The sequence below is a fragment of the Cajanus cajan genome, chromosome 5, assembly GCF_000230855.2.
Source record: "Cajanus cajan strain Asha chromosome 5, NIPB_CcT2T_4, whole genome shotgun sequence".
In the NCBI taxonomy this organism is placed as follows: Eukaryota; Viridiplantae; Streptophyta; class Magnoliopsida; order Fabales; family Fabaceae; genus Cajanus; species Cajanus cajan.
The window spans coordinates 64,960,718-64,982,185 of record NC_138521.1 but is presented as its reverse complement, the minus strand read 5'-3'; the positions used below and the strand labels follow the sequence as shown (position 1 = coordinate 64,982,185).

Here is a 21,468-nt window from a genome sequence, read left to right as displayed (position 1 = left end):
TCTATATAGTCCCCATAAATCACAATGGATTAAATCAAATGAGTGCAAACTATGCTTTTTATTGATAGGGAATGAATAGCGTGTTTGTTTGGCTCTACAACACATGTAACGACCCACCCTAGGCCGTCACATCAATAACCAACCAAAATAAAATAATATAAAATAAAGAAAATAAAGCAAAAGCCAGCTACGCTAGAGTGTAAATATACAATAACATATAAATTGTTTCCAAAATATATAATATAATCTTCTATAGCAGAGTCATCATCCTTAGTAAAGTTATACAGTAATCCAAAAAGATAATATAATTACAATGTCATGAAAACATCAAAATAAGACACCCTAGGTGCTGGTCAAGCTCTAAACCTAGCTACTTCTCAAAGCAACTATCCAAAAGACTCCTTGTTATCCCAAAGCCTCATATCTGATCTGCTCCCCCACATAGTGAGATCATCACAGTCCACATCATGGAAATATAAGGGTTAGCACATATAAAACCAATCATAGTACATCATAATAAAATATCATTAAACAAATATTTATCCACAGTATTTATCCAGACCAACAAGTCATTTTCAAGCTAAATATAGACCAACCCAAAATATAATGTATACACGTCCATGCCAATGTATACATATTTTATGATAATAAAATAATCCATAACCAATGTATACAATCCATACCATGTATACATATTCCATATCCAAAACAAAGTCACACCACTGTATAATCCATGATGTAACCAACACATCCAAACCAAATGTTGGCCTCAACACCATCCAAACCAAGTGTTGATACGGTGAAACATGTCAGCAACCCATGTCCCACGCCTAACCTCTCATGGAAAATATACAGTTGGATTACGTCGTCACGTAACCCTGGTGGGGCCACCTCATCCATCGGTATGACTCGGCCTAAACCCATACCGGTAGCAAATAGAATACTTAGAGGAGTACTTCAAAATCCACCTAACATCTGAAGTGGTTTATTATATAACCTTTGGAAAAGTTCCACATTGGAATCCTCACCATGGGATTCCCAAATTCCATATTTTTCCAAAGATTATATCCTGATCTCACCAAGAGATCTAATCCATACCATAACCTTACTCCTTTAAGTCCTATTTACTTTTCCAAACCACATACACATAATATATTTCATAATTAAACATAACCATAACCATGTCAATTTGTCAATATAATAATAATATAAATAATTAAATATCCAAAACAACCATCAATTGATCCAAATTATATTATGTGAAATGAAAATCTCCACATAAAATAGCATATTAAAATTATACTATTTCTATCATGCTCATACGCACTAGATTAATTTTATAAGCACTACCCTTACTTGGATAAACCTGAACTGAAACTCGGGCAGAACCTTCTCCTCTTTCTTGCTTAAACAAGAACTGAAACTCAGGCAGAATCTCCACCTCTCTCCTTAAACAAGGATCGAAACTCGGGAAGAATCTCAACCTCTCCCTTCTCTTTTCTCTCCCCTGGCAGAACCTCCTCTACTGGATTCCTCTTTCTCTCTCCTCCCCTCTTTTTCTTTCTCTCTCTCTCCTCTTTCTCTCTCTAGGATTCTCTTCTCTCCAGTTATATTTTTTTTCACCCCCCTGCCTCCTATTTATAGGCAACCAGAGTCACCCGGAACGGCCCGTATTGAATTCGGAACGGCCCGTTCCGAATCTTTCAAATGTACGCAAATTTTTAAACTGGAACGGCCCGTTCCAAAATCGGAACGGCCCGTTCCCAAAAAGCAGAACGACCCGTTCTAAAATCAGAACGGCCCGTTCCGAGACTCATCCAGAACGGCCCGTTCTCCTTCCGGAACGGCCCGTTCTCCCTCTAGAATGGCCCGTTCCAAAGTCAGAACGGCCCGTTCTCCCAGTTGGAACGGCCCGTTCTGGACCCGTTCTCACTAAAAAAAAGTTAGTATAATTTTTAAGCTTGGAACGACCCGTTTTGCTTTTGGAACGACCCGTTTTGCTTTTGGAACGGCCCGTTCCAAGTTACCAAAACACCCCTTAAATTTTTTTGAAAATTGCGAAAATGCCATCTGTAATAAAATTACAAGAATACCCCTATACCTTTATAAAATTTACGAAAATGCCATTGATAATTAATAATAATAAAAAAATGGGTATTACAACACACATCGCAGGAAACTATTTTATTTGAACTAGAAACAAATGGCAACAAATCCAAATAATGTTGAGAAGGATGTCCCAAGCGTCAATGCCACAAATTGAAAGAAGAGGAACCATGAGTCACATTTACAGAAACTGATTGGCAAAGTACATACACCCCTTCATGCTCAACACCCTGTCCAATCGTCCTCCTCGTCTGTAGGTCCTGTAAAAAACAATTAGAATTATTAAATACAGCCATGCAATTATTGGAGCGTAGTATTTGAGAGATAGAAATCAGGTTGCACGTAAGAGACGACACGTAAAGAACATTGGTAAGTAGCAACAGAGATGTAAGCCTAACATCCCCGCATTGAATTGCAAGAGTACAATCACCATTGGGCAAGCCTATTGAACAATGAGGGATGGTGCGTATGTTAGAGAGAAGAGAGACAATCCCAGTCATATGTTGGGAAGCCCCACTGTCAAGAAGCCAAGAGTGTTTGGAAGATACTGTACCACATAATTTTTTAGTGGGCGTTTTGGAGGAAACAGCGATTGACATCAACCGTTGAAGCATTTCAGGAGTAAAATCAGTAATTGATAAAGGTTTGGAGGGGCCACTATTATTGGAAGATGCACTAGATTGAGTGGCATGAGCAGAAGCCGAAGCAGAGCGTCCTGTCGAAGTGCGACCACATCCACGACTGCGACCAACAAGAGGGCGATCGGGGTAGCCATGAAGTTTGTAACAGCGAGAAACATCATGATTAGGACGTCCACAATGAGTACAGGTAACGCGTAGCTTAGATGTATTTGTGGGTATATTAGTGGTGGCGGCACAACCTAACGCGTCTACAAGGTTCTCAAAAGAACGAACAATAGCTTTATGTGATTCCTCTTGAGTAACCATAGCAAAAACACGATTAATGGTAGGAAGTGGATGTGTTGTAGAAGACATGACGAAATTTTTTTTTAGGATCGTCAAGCTCTTGATACCATAATTGAAGTTGCTGTGAATCTACAGTTTGACTTTATTATTTATGAAAACAATCATTATATAGAATGACCGTAACAGAATTACAATCAAATAAAACAAATTCTAACAAATCAATCTTATCAGTAAAATTAACTAACAAACTATTTGTTATCAGATTAACAATATCAAAACAGATGAATCTTATCCTAATAATATACGAACTCATTATTCTGTTAAAATTTCACGACAAAGAAAAGGTTATTTTGACTAAAAAAAAATGTATACGGGTCACAGCTAATTCAGTTGCAATATTAATGGTATTGAAGTCATAAATTGAATGAAGGGATTTTGCATGGTACCCCGGTTTGATTGATTCATTAAATTAATTAACCTAATATAGGTTGTTGGTGGCTGCTAATTTCATAAATAATTAATGTTAAGTTTATCACATTGCCATTTGATGATAATATCCGATTATATAAGATAAAGTAGGTATTTATGAAACTAATTGGTTAGTTAATATGTATATGAAATATTATTAGGTGGACCAGCTAAGGTGGGAAATATTTCTTCAAGAATAGGCACGTTGTGAGTGTGCTTTTTGTTTTTATTGTACTAGTTGGGATTAATTTCTCCCCTAGCCCCTAGTCTACTTCTCTGGCTCATGCAACTTCATTTACGCGACAAAGAAATTATGCGATAAGTGGAAATATTAGTTGCTCGGGTTTAGGGGTGGTAAAACTTGAAACTATAACACATTTTCAAATTTAACCAAATTTTGGGCCTAAAGTACTTTTCTTCTTAATACCTTTTTTTTTTCTTTTAAACCCATTTGGGGGTGAATCCAAAATTAAATTATTTTTCTGCGTAACATAGCTATTTATTTTAATAATATATTTAACGATTATTTTTAATTTCACATGGTGATTTTTTTTTATCTCTTACATTAGAATTTACTATAGTATAAAGAAAAAAAAAATTAATTGTACAAATAATATAAATCTATAATCTCATTGACGAAATTGCACCAAAGCTGACTAACATAATTAGCGTAATATTTTTTTCTATACAATTCGATTTATTTTTTATATACAAAATATCATCAGATGAAGTTATAAATACATTGCTAATTTGCTACTCCCCATTTCAAAACTTTCACTCTTCCAGTTTTTTTTTAGTTTTATTTCAAATTTTTGGTTTTTTAAGATTTGTATATATCTTTATTTATTTTTAAATTATACTTTTATATGTAGTCGAATAATTAGAACTAGTTCTAGGAGAATATTGATATTATTTTTGATTAAAAAATAATAAATAAAATAATTTAATCTAAATATATAAAAATTAATTATTTGTTAATTTATATATAAAAAAATAAAAGAATCAAAATTTTAAAATGGAGAGAATTTATGAGAAAATAAACATAATTACATAGAAAAAGGTAATTTTCATGATCAAATGTTACTCGAAAATTCAACATTGGAACATAATCCGTTAAAATGGTAACATTGTCATTCAAAATTGAAAGTTATGTGATTTATAGAAGAAGAGAAATATGGATAACACATTCTATTATATTCTTTCAAACATACTCTCTTATTAATTAAAGTTTATTTAAAAACATAAAATTTAGTCTCATTCCTTATTTAATTATTCAATCTCCTAATTATGTTAAGAGGAGTGTATCAAATGGTATGTTATTAGTACTACTCAGTTCTTAATATGTTTTTTTTTCTTCAGTATTTATTCTTACTTTTTATGAAAAATTACGAATCTTCCTCAGTGTTGTTGAACATCCAACAAAAGCAATTTTTTTTTATAAGCAAATATTAATTGTTAATTGTTAGTGAGGGGATTCAAACCCACACCCTCCTTATCACTCCAACCCTATATCCTTCCAACAAAACCAATTAAATGTCTCATGTGATTGATACATGTTTAGTGCCTTGATAACCATCCACCACATTTTTTTTTATATAAATCAATTAATGTTTGAAACTTATTTTTCTACACCAATATCAACATGTCAATTCCAAAAACTAATTTTCTTTTCAACTTATTATTAGAATTACAACTATCAATGATGGTCGGCACAAACTTTATGACAACAACATTACTATAAAAAAAAATGTCAAGTGGCTACATTGAAGAAGAAGTTTTCTGTGGCTATAATCAGTGTTTTTTCTCACGTATAAAAAACTTACTGATTTTATAGAAATTAGAAACATATTTAAATTTATTATATATTATATTTTATTATTGTAGGATTTGACAATATTTAATTTTTATTATATATATTAAAAAAATTATAAGAAAATTGTTGTAAAATTTACTTGATTATTATTGTGTCATTGATGACTTATTTAGATAAACCTCATCATAAACACCAATAAGAGAAAAAAAAATATAGATAAAAAATGAAATTATTTTCTTTATAATAAAATAAAATTGGTTTCTACATAAATCAAAAATAAACTTTTAGAGAAGTTAATATAAAAAAATTATAAATTAGTTTATGCAAAAATAAATTTAGCTCAAGAGAAATTTGTTTTATTTTTAATTATATTTTCTTCTTCTATAAGTACTTACAGAAAAAAAAAAAATATCTAAAAATGCCAAAAGCCATTTTTGTGCAAGTCATTATTTATTAAATAATTGTTTGTTAAAAATATATTTAAATAATTACAAGTTAAGAAGAAAACAACTCCTCATTCTTTAATAGATTTCGAAATTCATCCTTGTTTACAACCAAAGTTGTGAAAACTCAATTCAAACTTTTGTAACTCTTCGAAATTGTCACCCTCATCAAAGATGGGAAAAGAAATATGGAAGGAAAAAAAAAAAAAAGAGTTTTGATAAACATGTAGCTAACAATCCTTATTTGTCAACATGTAGTATTTTCAAATCACAGTTCTTTATACTGATCACCAAACAACCTGGCTTCAATATGGCCAAATAAATAATTCCACCACGTTGATTTCTTTGGGTAGGCCAGCCAATGAAGGTCTCTTTCCAACTTATGCAGAAAAGTTCACGATCTAGTACTAACCAATTCGGGTTTAATTAATTGAATACATAGATAATTGAGACAACTTTTTGAATATTAGGAAGACTGGAATATTCAAAGTATAAGGGCTTCTCTCTAGCTTTCTCTCTCTTTTTCTATGGTTTTATACCAGAGAATATTATCACTAACTAATCTATGGGCTTTTGGATATAATATATATATTGCTCCTCTTTGTCTTTCCCTTGGACAGGCTTGAATGCTAGCTTTTTGGTCTTTGAAAAAGAAAAGGCATGCGCTTGGAATTTGGGAGATAAGGCAAATGATAATGACTTTGATATAGTCCAAAATCTTGTTTCCACGCTTCACAAGCCTTATCTAGACGAACCAATTTCAAAAGCACAAGACACTAATTGACAACCTTCATCATTTGTAGTTATCGTTAAGTTGTACAAACAATTAAAATAAGCACCTTGATGAACTGCAACATCATCTACTCTTCTTTATATTTCAAGTACATAGGGTGCATGGATAACTAATATTCCATAACTAATATTCTAACCTTTAATTCTTTGTTGCCCAACAAAACATAAAGAATAATATCTCAACTATTTTACACAGTGCATTCCAGTCAAGGAAGAATAGTAGCAATTTTAATCTGTCAATAAACTTTAACATTTTCTAAATCCAACAACGTAATCTATGTAACTTGTTTGTATACTTTGCCTAAAGATTTGCAGTAAATTATAAATTTTGATATATTAATTGTTTACTTTGCCTTTGTAAAGATTGCTCCCTTTAACAGACTAATCTAGTATAATAGTACTACCTAGCTCGCTCGGGAAAGAATTAATGTGTAGAACTTCAATTTTGGGTTGGTTGATTACATTGTTTTCAAAAGTATTATAATGCTTTAACAATATGCTAAAAGATGAGATAAAAGGGAAAGAGAAGGAAAAAAGATGTGCATGAAATACGTCATAGACATAGTGTTATGTGAAAGAAATTCGAACCAATTTGAACTTAAGCGCAAGGGAAGCATATTCGTGGTTGGTTCAAACAAGAAGAGCAATGCTATAAGTTTCTTCTTATCCTTGATTCCATCTCACTTTTTTATGTTAATTTCCATGTAACTCTGCTAGCTTTTGAACATTTCTTTGGGTGGATGCTGATTGGCTATGTTGTGTGAATAGGATTGTGATTTGAGGTGACGTAAATGACATGTTCACGTTTAATAAAGAGGGTTTTATCTTGTAAATTGATATTATTGCAACATGGTTGCTAAGCATAGAAAATGCAGTTGTGAATTTTGTAAATATTCCGACACAGCGACACTCAAGTTGAAGATAGTTCTAAATTCTAATAGAGTAAAATATAACAAGAATAATCCAATTGTACGAGAAATTTTAGTATTTTTAAGTGTGGGTCATTGTTAATGAGATTGTTACCATTAATTATAACGTGTGGATGGTCGCTGATCGGCAGTCACATGTTGATATATATCAACAATTAAAGTTGATCTTAGTGATTAAGTAAACAGTAAGTACTTACTAATTTATCGTAATTCAAAAACATAATTCAAGACATTTTATTTGATTGAAAACAAGAATAACGAGATTTAGATAAATAGATTACGAATAAATAAAAAAGATAACATAAATATTAATTAAAATTGAAAAAAAAAATCAATATGAAGAGCAATTCTGATGAGATTGATGTTACTGGAATGATAATTAAAAAAATTAAATTGATTACCTAATTATTAAGATTAAATTTCTTTGAGAGTAAATAATTCTATTTTACTTTAGTTTCCTTTGGAGATTAAAAAAAAGTGTCTAATTAAATTATCTCTTACTTTTGTAGTAATTTGTTTAATTTTCATTAAATGTCATTCATAACTATTATCTACAAAACTAAAACTACTAAAGAGTTTAATCATAATAAGAAAACATAAAGGCAAAGCAAAAATATTACAATTGAGAAGAAGAAAAAGAGATAAATTGTCTTCGATCTCAATCATTGTATTGTGGTTTCTTTTCATAATTTTTCCAATTAGGAAATATCCAAACAAAATTTAAAAGGTCTATTTAAATCTAAGGACCTAAAATGGGTTCAAGTCCATTATAATTAAAACAAAAAACACAAATTAAGAATGTTATATCATGCATCACGTGTCTGGACAAAATCACGTCACGTGTCTGGACAAAATCACGATCAATATATAGAATTATTGGCTTAGTATGCCCAAAACACTGTACCTATGTCAGGTTGTTTGGATAAAACGCAATCTTTAACTCTCCATATCATTTATTCTATGATCAGTGCAGAATGGATACGAGTCTTTTCCTAAATTAATTATCTATTTATTCAAGTTTTTCTTGAAAACTATACATCACTTCCATCACATTATAAGAGTCTAATTTATGACCGTTTCAATCCTTCTTGTTCCATATCACTCCACAAGCAATTCATCTAAAATCACAAAACATAACCTGATACAATAAAAAGTCCTAAACAAAATAACTAATACTCAAGAATTAATTAATTGACGTAAAAATTATTAGAAAGAAATTTACATCTGCTAATAATTTGTTATATATATATATATATATATATATATATATATAAAGAGGATTCAAACGATACCGGTATAACTTTTACTAAGTGTTACACCGCTCAATAACTTTATATTAAATGTGAATTTTGAAAATCCAACCGTTAAATTGAAAGTTTATATCTCTTAGATTATATATATCAAATTTTATATTAATCTAAGATGATTTGATACTTCATTCTCATAAAATAAAATTGACGTAATATATATATTTCAAAATATACTAAAATATGAACACTTTGATTACCTTCAAGTTGTTGTTCAATTTTAACAAAATTTGACATATATGATCTAAGAGATATAAGCTTTCAATCTAACGGTTGAATTTTCAAAATTCATATTTAATATAAAATTATTGAACGGTGTAATACTTAATAAAAGTTACACAAGTCGTTTGAACCCTCCTCATATATATATATATAGCTAATAACTAAATTTTAAAAGAAATTCAATTATCTAACATTATTTACTTAACATTAAATTTTACATAAAACAATCCATTTATGGAGCAGCCGGCACATCGTGAACAAACCCATTTTAACTGAGATAATAATGTTTGATAGCAAACTGGCATGACCTGACCTCCCTATAACACCAAACTTTAATTGTTCCCCAAAGGTTGAGAGAGGTACTTCATTTCATGTCGGTTCCGGAGAAGCATTTTTTGAAGGCTTGCACAGCATAAGAGACACATGCATGTGTTCATGTACATCAGTTGTCTATTATTTGTCTTTCATTAACTTACTGTGCCTACTAACGTTGTCCACTCAATGGTGGTGCCTGTGACTCTCGACTCCTCCCACCTCATTCCATGCTACCCTGTTCTCAATCCAAAATTAAATGGGTTGTCACCTAAACCACACAAATTTTAACTCTAACTCAATAAACTTTGGTCAATGATGACGTATCCAATAACATATTTCTATCTAAGATGTGCGCGGTCACATGACAAGACTCACAAAATTGGTATTTGGTCCACACAACACAACTATTCAATTATAACAAAAATAAATTATATTGATGTGTTTAATGAGATTATATATTATATGGTCCAATATGTGAGCGGAGCCCCCACCAAGATCTGGGAAGAGATAGGATAGCGGAAAGAGCACTATCTAACAATTTTCTTGGTAGATATTGGGATTAGAAAAATAAAAGGATCGAAACTCGGAAGAAAGAAAAGTTTGGTTGGAAACGCAATTAGCCACATTTTATGGAAGTTGTTTCTGCACGGGACAAGACAAAGTTTGAGAAAACTGAAAAGTTTTGGGCTTCATTAGCTTCCATCTCTATCCTTATCTTTGCTGGTTCCTAGGAAGTTGCTTCTTTTGTTGACCCTAACATTCAAAAATGAGTTCCGTCGTTTCTTCTTTTTTCACTTACCGTTTGTCTTTTTCAACCATTCCTTTTCTTATTTAGCTTCAGAAATTTCTCTCTTGTTCCCATCATAAAGAAATTAAGATTACACAATGTGTATAGCCTATTCTCTTCTAAAAATTATGATCCTTGTGAAGTTATGTCATGATCACCAAGTTTAGAAAGGTATAATAAACATTTGAGTGACATTATGCGTATTTTATATTTTTAAAAAAACTTATGAAATTTAGATATGAAATTTTAAATCGGAATAACCAGTACCAAACTTTTGAATTTTGCCAAAATTTGCTTAAGAAAAAAAAAATTATTAAAACACTAAAGTCGGGGTTGTTGGTCCAAATAAGATGTAAAACACTGTATCGGGCATGACCCATTGGAAAGGGGACCCATATTGGGCTTATCTATTTATTGGCATGCTAATTCTAATTCACTCAACCCGTCATGTTAAAGTCAATTGGTGGACTCGCTTTGTTCCCATTTCCATGAAAATACAACAAAACAATTAAAACTACAATGTTTTGAGATAGCTATCTTCTACCCATTAAACACGGCAAGGCAATATCTTAGAACACGTTACAGTTTTTTTTATCTGATAAACGAAAAATTGTTACTTCTTTTGCTATTACTCTTTCAATTTATTACTTTATTGGCCAGTGTATTGCAATTTTTTTTGTTGTTTCATTATTTAATAAGTAATATTTTTCTTGTTTAACTTATATTTTTTGTAGATTTATTTAAATGACGTCAAGGAAGGACATGATACATTCTTTTTTTCTATATTTTTTTATTTAAAAATATGCACATAAGGATAGGAATTGGGCATGTTTTGAATATATATTCGTTTATTATATATATGAGTCTATCTAAATTTACTCTGTTTAATAATTTATGTTTTACATTAAATTTTAATGATTTAACCGTTGAATTTAAAGTTCTTAATATATAGGTGAGGTTTGGAAAATTTTAAAAAAAATTAGAAATCATTTGATATTTTATTTCATTAATTCAAATTGACGGATAATCATAAAATCATTTTATACATTGATTTAAATTAATAAAATAAAGTATCAAATAATTTTTAAATTTTTATTTAAAGATTTAATATATGCATTAAAAACTTTAAATTTAACTGCTGGATTGTTAAAATTGAATATAGAACATGAGTTATTAAACAGAATAAGTTTATATTGACTTACTATCAGAATAAACAGATTCTTCTTCATATATATATATATATATATATATATATATAATTCTAGGTCTATTTTTGTTAAACCCAATCTATTAAAAAATAAATATATGATTTTCATATTTAATATTTTAAAAAGTAAATATATGATTTTCATGCATTATAAAAATTTAATATAGCAATAATTAAAAAAATTAATATTTATTATTAAATATGTTATCTTTTTAAATCTAGAAAGCTTTTTAAAATAGCTTAAAATCTTTCTTTTTAAACTAAATAAACTTTTATAAAAGCTTTGGGTTAGTTAGTTTAATAAAATAAATAAATAAATAAATAAAACGAGTCTAGCCTAATGTAGTTAACAATTAAGAACTTATAATATGCTACATTTATTTCATGTATGTATATTCGTATTAGGCTATGCCTCACCCACATCTCAATCCTATAAAAGAGATATCTTCTAGTCTCCTGCAACACTAAGTAGACCCTCTTTTTATATACCCTTATTTTATTAATTCTCATGTTAGATTTTAGCATTAAAATATTATTTTGTATCAATAAAATATGATATGATTGATAAATATAAAAGTTTGATTCATGATCAATATGTATTAAAAAAATATATATGTTAAGGAATTTAACTTCATCATTTTGACACATAATATTATTCTCACCACCACCATCGCTAAACATTGTCATTTACCGGAATAATGGTGATCATAACACAAGATCACTTGTTTAAAAAAAAATTAAAAAGAAATTCGCTGAAAAAATGATGTAAAATGTTATGGAATTTGATCGAAGGCACAGAAGGAATCCTCGATTATTTATAAAGCATCCTCACCTACCGAGAAATGTCGAGCCAAGGGATGTGGCTCCGACAACTAACTTTTTCTGTCAAATTGGTACCATGTTTTAATTTTCTAATTCTTTATTCGTTTTGTTCCTTTGACGAATACATAGACCAGTTCATTGTGTTTTTAAAATCTATTCACATAAAGAAATGTACAGGGTACCTACTATAATATTATAATTTGTGACTTATTAAATATTCAGTAATTGTTAATTTTATTATAAATACTATGAAATTTATTAAATAAAAATGTTTTACAACTAATTAACTTGGGTATTTGATGTTTAATATTAGCAACAAAAAAAAAGGAGTAATGTAATAGTGCCACATCAAAACTTAAAAATTTGTTGTTCACTTTGGCTAACTTTCTAGAGCATATATAGCAACTTTCTATGGCATTAGTGGACCTTTTCCTCGTTATTTCCGACTAAGTCTCTAAGAATCAGTTTAATATATATACGACTTCAGATTATTATGATAACATTGCATCCTTATCTAAGACGCGGATTTTTGTCTGAAAGGGACCCAACTATGTTTAAAATTTAAAACTAAATTATTGATCTTAGTGGAGAAAATCTATCGATGTCTGGAACAAAACAAACAAGAAGGAATAAAATATTGAATTTGCCACAATTTCTTCCTATTTAAAAGTAGCATTGTTTGGTATAAATTTTTTTGCAATAAACTTGTTATGAATATTCAATAATCAATTTAGAAAATTTACCAGAACTCTTTCCTATTATTGAGAAATATATTTTTTTTCTTCAATGATGATTAACATGCTAATAGCCTAGCAGTCTGGTACTCAAGTATGTCTAAAGCTGTGTCATTCAAGTACCAACAGCACGACTGAATGGGCCTCTTTGTGCTAAAACGGTTGAGCTTTGAATAGTTTTAGGTCCATTGGGCGTTTAAAACTGAAGAAAAAAAAAAATCTACTACCGCACCACTTTCTACATGGTACTTATAAATCAGACTAAATTATTATTTTTTTCTCTCTATTTTTTTTTTTAAATTTAATTTGATTTTATTATTTTTAAATGGTTCAATTTGGTTCTCTTATTCTTAAAAAATATCCAATGTTATCCTTCCGTCAAAATTGACATTAACGACGTTAATGAAATTTGATGGAAAAACAATATTAAACATGATCAAATTAAATAATTTAAAATATTTAATTTAATTTCACTATTTTTACAATGTTCAATTTGATCCTCTAATTTTCAAAAACATGTTCAATGATGTCATTTTATCTAATTTCGATAATTTCGTTATGGTTAATTTGGATGAAAGGATAATATTGAACATTTTTTTTTAAATTATGGGACCAAATTGAACATTTTAAAAATAATGAGCCTAAATTGAATCTTAAAATAAATAGAACTAAAAATATAATTTAATCCATAAGTTATAATGAGACTATTGTTTTCAAATAGATATGATAATGTTAAAATGATATAGTTAAATTATATTACTAAAACGCCTCAAAATCAATTTGCTTTTAGTGATGAAAAAGATGAGAACACTAGTCCAATTAATGAGCGAAAGTGAAAATACTTACAAAGATACTTTTGGATAATTTCATTTTAACTCAACATTTTTGTTTTTGTTGTTTTTAGAGGTTTAAATCCAATATCCAATAGCACCCCCCCACAAAATTGTGCTTTTCAATAATTAATTCAGAAATTCATTTTTAAGAAAGCTATAAATTTTGAAGACAGGATATATTAAGTAAACTGTCAACTTGATCGAGTTGGAATGACTTGATTGGTGTGAATACAATCTTACAATTTCTATGATGAAATATAAAGAGTTTGTAACTCACATTTATCTTCCATTGATCATAACTGAACAATGGTTGTGAATAAACAGTTTGTAACTCCTCAAAGATACAATACATTAATATAATCTTTAACCAGTTAATATTTAAAATCTCTCGAAATTGTCATTGCAGTAAATCCCTTCTATGGATATGGATTTACCTGTGCTTAAATGTATGCGTTTTACGTGTGGGGGGTGGGGGGGTCCAGGTCAAATCTCAATACTATATGCAGTGGTTCAGATTGAGTTCTGAAATACGTCTATCTTAGTTCAATGTTCTTCTGTAATTTCCTAAATTTTGAGCCATAATTTTGTGCAAACAATACCGCAAAGAAGACTCCAAATTACTATTGCTCCAGCACAAAAAATTTCTCCTACAAACGTCACAAAAGTCGATCATAAATATGTATTTGATTTCCCTGTCTCTCTCTTCCTTATATAAATCGCTTCAGCAGAGTAAACGTACAAAATTTTTGCGCATCCTAGGATTTTCAAAGTTCATATTTTAAAGCCCTTCTCAAAGCAGTATAGTATGGTTCTGCCCCAATCAATAACTGGCAATTCATTGAAAAGTCCTTGTTAACGCACTGTTGAAGAAAAAACTGCACTGTTGCACTAGCATAGTATGGTTTCTGCCAGGATCTATAACTGACAAGTCATATACTAGCTCCAAAAAAAAAATCTAACATATAGATAGACAATCATATAACATATTAAGACTATATCCTTTCATTCTTTTGCAATACCTTGTTCAAAACTGAAAATTCAGAACATCACATGCACCATTTTATACTCTTTTTGTGAAGCACGAAGAATAGGTGATTGATTCTAATATCTTCATTATAGGCAGTCTCTACTGAAACGCACTTATGGAGTTTTGGTAGTGATGGGGTCACCAACTGACAGCTAAAACTGCATGCACCTGACTTGTTTTATTTTAATTAGACCAGTCAAGTGAGTTGAGTCCATGGTATCAGTAAGACTGGCAACCATCTATGAGCTGAATTAGTCTCCTGAGTAAGGAAAGAAAATGTGTCAAGAATTCAACAATAAATGTCAGAGGACCAGGGATTAAACAATCAGTAGACAAACATCCGTATCAAAAAAAATATAAATTGGCTAAAAGCTAAATTCTTTGTAAAATCTGATGTTACATACATAGCATTACCCGGTAATAATGAAAATGGAGTAGTGAAAATTGTACGGCTTGGTGCAATACTATCAATTTTGTTAATTATTGTTGTCTTTCAATAATTATATGTTGTGGTATTTTGAGGTGTGGTGTTGAGAGACTCTGGAAGTTAAGGAACTCTTGAGGAGTCTTTAGATATTTTAGAGGGTTTTTCTAAATAGAAGTTCAGTTTAACCTTAAGGAGAGGAGTATATAAGGTTTATTTTGAGAACTAAGTTTCGTAAGTTCATTTTTCAAAGAACTTTAGAGAAAGAGTATAGTGAGAGAAGCTTTGGAGTTCTGAAAGCTTTTCTTCTTCTTCCTAGCTTCTTGAGAGTCATAGAGGATCATTGTTGGGTGATTCGAAGCTCGTAACTAAGAATCTAAGTCAATGCGGGACATTTCTTAGTGATAGCTCAGAATTCTTCTTCTTCCTTATTCCTCTCAAATTGGTGAGTTAAAGGAAGCTAGAACCAAAATTGTTGATTGAGTGTTGAGTTGTTTTACATGAATTAGTTGTATTTATACTAGTGGAATTGCATAATATTGATGCTTCATTGTGGAGATTGGGTGTTCTTGGTTTTCAAGAGGAGAACCCAGTGAATTTTCTTTCTTCAATTTGCTATCATGTTGGATGGATTCAAATTGTATGATGAAGTTGTTAAGTTTTGGTGCTTTGAAGCAAGTTTGAGGTGAACTTGTCGGTTTTGATCAAATTGGTGATTACATGTTGAATTTCTTGTGGCATGAGTTGTTGGTGATGTGTAGACATGTTTTGTGCAATGCATGTTTGATTTCCTGATTTTCAGGTAAAGTGAGGACCAATTTGCGAGTTTGTTATGAGAACTCACTATTGCACCAGACGTGCCTTTATGTCATCAGATATGGTTTCAATTAGAGGTTCTCTATCTTGTTCATGTTGGACGCAAGATTAATGGCCCTGGAAGTGAGGAGAGAAAATTGCCTTGAGTTGAAATGACATCGAACATGGTTTAAATGACATTGGACATGAGGTGAGAAAATTATCTCTGCCTGATTTGTCCCTGAGCGTCAAAGGAATGATGTTGGGTGTAAGGAGAGAAATTCATCTATGCATGGATTGAGGTCAAATGTGGGATTTCACCATGTCAGACGTGAGGGCCCAGGGGACACTGCCTCATCCACATTGGGCACGAGTTGAATGGCATAAAGCATGGTTGAAGCATAGAGCTCCTTGCGTCAATGGTGCCAAGCACAAGGTGGATAACGTTGAGCTCAAGTTGCCTTGTAATAATTTTTTTGTATGATTAATTGGTGAACATAAATAGGTTAGATGAAACTATTGCATGTTATATGTTGCTAGGTGTGATTGGGGTTTATGTATATTGACCTAAAATAATATATGTAGATGGTTATGTGGTTGAACTGTTGAAGTGCAATTGTGTTATACATCGATTAATGCTGTTAGATCTAAATTCATTGACCTTGGATAATGCATATATATGATAATTGTTGAGATTTGATGTTGATAATGCTTTAGGCATTTAGGTGTGATTTATTGACCTGTTGAGGTGTTGATACTAAGAATGTTTTAACCATTTAGGCCTAATTTATTGACATATTGAGATATTGATGTTGAGAATGCTACAAACATTTAGGCATGTCAATTGACTTAGAACTAGTAAAGGAATTATTTTCAAAAGTTAGATATTTTATTGTGTGGATATTATTGTGAGCCTAATTGTTGAAAAACTCTTTTTCAGTAGGTGTTATTTTTTAAAGTAAATCATTGAGTCTTCTTTATATCCTTAATTGATGTTGGAATAAGGTATAAAGTCAATGACTACAACACTTAATTGATTACTGGAAAAGTGCATAACATTGTAATGATAGTTAGCTTATTGAGTTCTTATTCTTTCAAACTTGTTGATGCCATGATTGAGTTATTGTGGTGTTGTAGACCACAAGGTGTTTTGTTACAGGTTTACATGTCAGAGCTTCTAGTTAGTTGCATTTCTTCTATATTGTTATATGCTTATTCCTTTGAAAATCTTACTCTTGCATGTTTCCTAGTGGTTGAACTACAATCAATGATCATGTTTTTTATAGAAGTAAAACAAGGTTAACGGGAAGCAAGTTGTAAGTTTTGTGAGACCATACTAGTGGATGACTTGCTGTTGATTTTGTTGGATTACCCCAACATAACCGATTTCATAGGTATTATTTTGCCGACAACTCTTTATAGTTTTGAATCATCACACACACATATATATAGTTGTATAGCATTTTTGGTAGGTGATGCAACCTTTATTGCATGTATGTACATATTGTTATTGTGATTCTAAGATCTATCTATGTTAATTTTAGGTGGTTGTTATTTTTGTTGCTAATTGCCGATTTTGTTATGTGTAAGGATTGTTGCAAGTCATTACACTTGATATGTGAAGAAAAAACCCGTTGGTATACTTTCACTTTCACATATATAATTACAAAGAATGTGATAAAGAATCTGGAGTCCTTAATATGCATCCATGGACATCTTCAAAGAAGTCTACCGCACAAAAAAACTAACAATTGCACCCAAGTAGTCGTGCAGCTGAAAAGACAAAACAAAAGTTTACACATCAAAACAGCAAACAGGAACTGTTCAGCCAAATGAATGTAATCAAATCCACATATATCTCCCATTTGAAAAAGGATAAAACTTTGATCATGTTTCTTTCTTGACCTCAAGTTCACAAATGAAACATAGACATGTGGACATTTTTCTAAAATTCCAGAACATTTTTGTAATGGAATCTATTTTCTGTTAGAAAATGTTATTGTTTGATTTGAGAATTTAATGATGAAAATATAAGAAATTTTATTCAATTTTTGTCCTTTGGAAATTAAAGGTGTATCCCACCCTAGAAATTTTGTAGGTTAAAATCATTATGTACTAAAGTCTTAAAATGAATCAAGTATCGATAGACCCTTACTTGCTCATATTAGGGACAAACTCAAATTAGAAGAGCCTTATACTTTCCATTAGGTGTATACATTCAAAAATGCTCTCACATACGTGCAAGTGTTTATTTGAGATCATGTAATTTCGAGTGTATGCCACAAGCACATGTAGAAAGAAACATTTCCAAATTTCACCTGAGTCAGAATGCTTTTTCCAGTTTGACCTTCAATAACTAGGCCAGCCGTGAGACCAATCATTGCCCATGCTCCGTTAATTGCCTCAATTTGGCGTCTTATCTACAGTCACAACATTAAGTTGGCCAAATTTTTAGGAAATTGAGGAACGTGGTTTCATTAGAGTATACTCAGTTTTCTTCTGTCCTAACTGAGAATAAACAGGAAGGAAAATGACTTTCAAACTTCTTGTATACTTCTATAGTAAAAGACAATAATCCCAGATGTGATTCGAATTCAAACATAAGATAGCTTTCACCTTGAGTTTCTCTTTTGCTTTAATTCTTTCCATTTGCTTGGCAGCCAATCGTTTGGCTTCCACAGGATCAACCATGACTACATCATCCTTTGATCCTTCCTTTCCTGAAGCTACCTGCATAATTATTAATATAAATTATAAAAGACGAAATGTCAAATAGATTAACGATAATTTTACACAGAAGGAGCACGAAAAAAAAGTTACCCACGAAAAGATGGATATACATGATTTATAAATGTAAGCTAAATATATTTTTTTTTTTAAAAAAAAAAAAAAAAAAAGCGAGGCTAAAAGAATGAATAGCTCAGGTCCTTCAGGATAAAGCTCCAGAATAGTATGTCACAAGAAGACACCATCCCTTATTTTCTCATAGAAAGCCAGAAGCTAGCAATGAAGCCAGATTCCAATTATAAACATGCAGCAGGTAATGATTATGGTCACATGAAGTAAAAACATCAAATATTGTCACAAGAAGTAATTATATCGTTTAAGATTTAGGTATTAGTTCAACGTGAGAATAAAGTTTCTTCGTCAATTCCTCTTCATTAAGTCTATTTAGCATAAAACAGGTATACTAAGAAGTCATAATCCATTATTTTTTAATATTGGGTTCAGCTACGTATATTGTTTTGAATATGCATCATAGGTTTCCCTTCACTATTTAGTCTTCTTTAATTCTTTTTATAGCTATAACTCCCACAGATTTCACAACTGTGGCATTCCTCACAGTGACAAGACTTTCTAACTTTTCCATACCTTACCATCCCCGCTGAATTTTCAATTCACTACTTCTGCATTTGTATTTTTATGTCATGTTTAGACTTTAGAGCATAACCATAGAAACTAGTATATTTACGAAATGCATAAAAGCAACACAAACTGAACACTATTTGAGGAGATCACACATATAACTTGAAAGCTCTCAACAATAGTAAATAAATTCAAAAGTTCAAATTTCATAAAGAAGCATCCCATCTGAATAGTCTCGTAAATTATTTTCAGCCAACAACGAACAACACAGTAAGAACAAGGAAATCTTCACTTCATGCATAACATAACTAGGATTTACCAGGACTCGAAATGCTTGACCTCGGGTTCTGTTGGCAACTATGCTTGTGTCTTGCTCCTTTCTCCATCCCCACCTAAAACCAAGAGTGTAATCTCATTAAACCCTAAAAATTAAATAGTTAATTTGATTTAGAACTGAACTCCTAACAGGTTTGATTAGGTTAAAGAAATATTCTGATAATAAAGAAAACGGTTGTGTAAGATAGTTATTGGATGAGAGTAAGCATAAAAGGGAAGAAGAACTTACGTGAGGAAAGTGGGAGAAGGAGAGCGGTGGTGAGCGTTAAAAGAAACAAAGTGAGGATTGGTTGGCTGTAGAGATTGAATGGTGGCCATTACCCTCCGCACGCCGTGGCTGCTACTCCTTTTTCTCTTTATCCACCCACGATTCCCACTCCCCAACTAAATTAATATTTAATATATACGGAGTAAGACTATTTTTCCTTCCTTGTTCTATGTAGGTTCCAATTTCTAAACTTTTTTTTTTATATAAAGAATAAAAATTTGAATAAACTCTCAATTTATAACTAAAGCGTTACCCTTTGATTCCGAATCATCATTAAATATATACACAAATATTTAAGTATTAGAAATTATAGTAAATAAACGCTAGTGAAATATATTTACTAAGTGCCTAAACTGAGAATATTCCATACTTGAAATATTACTTATATAATTTTATAGATTAAATACTAGAGAAAATGACATTTAAGGCACTAAATTGATAGTTTATTAAAAGAAAATCTCTTAAAATTAATTTTCAGGATCGATGTCAATATTTTCTTTTTGCAATATATACTCAATAAATATAGAATTGCGAACACGTCACACATTTACAAAATGATATGTATAACGATAGTGATTAAGAAAAAAATTTAAAATATTTATTACAATTAAAACTACAAAAAAAATTGTTGTATCTATTTTTAAAATAATAAAAATGTGATAGTTTGTATTAAATAATTCTTTATAGGTATCATTAGATCACTGCTAGTATTTTTTATCCTGAAAGATCGATAAACAAATGCAAACTACTAAAAATTTAATAATGAACTAGCACCGATGTATGCTTAGTATTAAAATTTTCGTACTTCTAAAACTTTATAATTTAATGTACAATGTAAAATTAATCAATTCAATAAATGAATCATTTATCGTTATTTTTTTAATTTTATATTTCAAAATTATGTAATTTGAAAAATTGTTAATATTTATGAATAATGTACTAAAAGTATTTTTTTTTAATCATAGTATTGATATGAAGTATTTACTCTTGAAAGCAGTCATTAATCTTTATTGGGACCATGAGTACACATAAGGTAAATATTATTCTCCCAAAATGATTTATTTTATATTCAAATATTAAGTAGTTTTTAAATTATTTTACATGTTCTTTTATCTAAATGTAGAATTTATCTTTCTTTTTTCTCAAACTCTATGATGAGTTTTGAGTAAATGGTTAAATTAGTCATTGGAATTGTTTATCATTCTTTATATAGTTTATGATTCTAATGAAACTTGAAAAAAAAAATTGTTAAAAATATAATTTTTCACTCATTTAAGTTCTTTTCGTTAAATAAGCTCCAATTTTTTTAAACAAAAACATTTAAATGACATGATAACATTATGAGACATACACGTGGTATATACGTAGAGTGACACATATTGCATAATATAACTATAAAATACAATATTATTTTAATCCATAAAATTGTAATTCAATGTCGCTTTAACCCTTAAAATTTTGACTTTATATCACTTTAACCCCAAAATATTGTAATAATTTGTATTTTAATCAAGTAATTATGACTTAAATATTTACACAATAAAATAG

At 30.3% G+C, this 21,468-nt stretch overlaps 2 protein-coding genes across 3 annotated transcripts; both read right to left on the bottom strand.

Annotated features, from left to right (window-relative positions):
• Positions 1-2,157: 2,157 nt before the first annotated feature.
• Positions 2,158-3,232, bottom strand: LOC145957777 (uncharacterized). The gene is made up of 2 exons (XM_083074184.1): positions 2,660-3,232; positions 2,158-2,366 (listed from the first exon to the last, which is right to left on the bottom strand). Exons 1-2 carry the CDS (start codon positions 3,099-3,101, stop codon positions 2,329-2,331), a joined length of 480 nt encoding a protein of 159 aa, XP_082930310.1. The 5' UTR covers positions 3,102-3,232; the 3' UTR covers positions 2,158-2,328.
• Positions 3,233-14,638: 11,406 nt separating this feature from the next.
• LOC109811872 (uncharacterized) lies at positions 14,639-20,043 on the bottom strand. 2 transcript variants are annotated; one of them, XM_020375717.3, is made up of 5 exons: positions 19,882-20,043; positions 19,636-19,708; positions 18,567-18,680; positions 18,269-18,370; positions 14,639-14,990 (listed from the first exon to the last, which is right to left on the bottom strand). In XM_020375717.3, exons 1-5 carry the CDS (start codon positions 19,968-19,970, stop codon positions 14,928-14,930), a joined length of 441 nt encoding a protein of 146 aa, XP_020231306.1. In that variant the 5' UTR covers positions 19,971-20,043; the 3' UTR covers positions 14,639-14,927. The 2 variants fall into 2 exon arrangements, with proteins under 2 accessions (XP_020231306.1, XP_020231307.1); XM_020375718.3 differs by lacking the exon at positions 14,639-14,990 and adding an exon at positions 17,570-17,723 and having other exon boundaries at positions 19,882-20,041.
• Between the last annotated feature and the right edge of the window lie 1,425 nt (positions 20,044-21,468).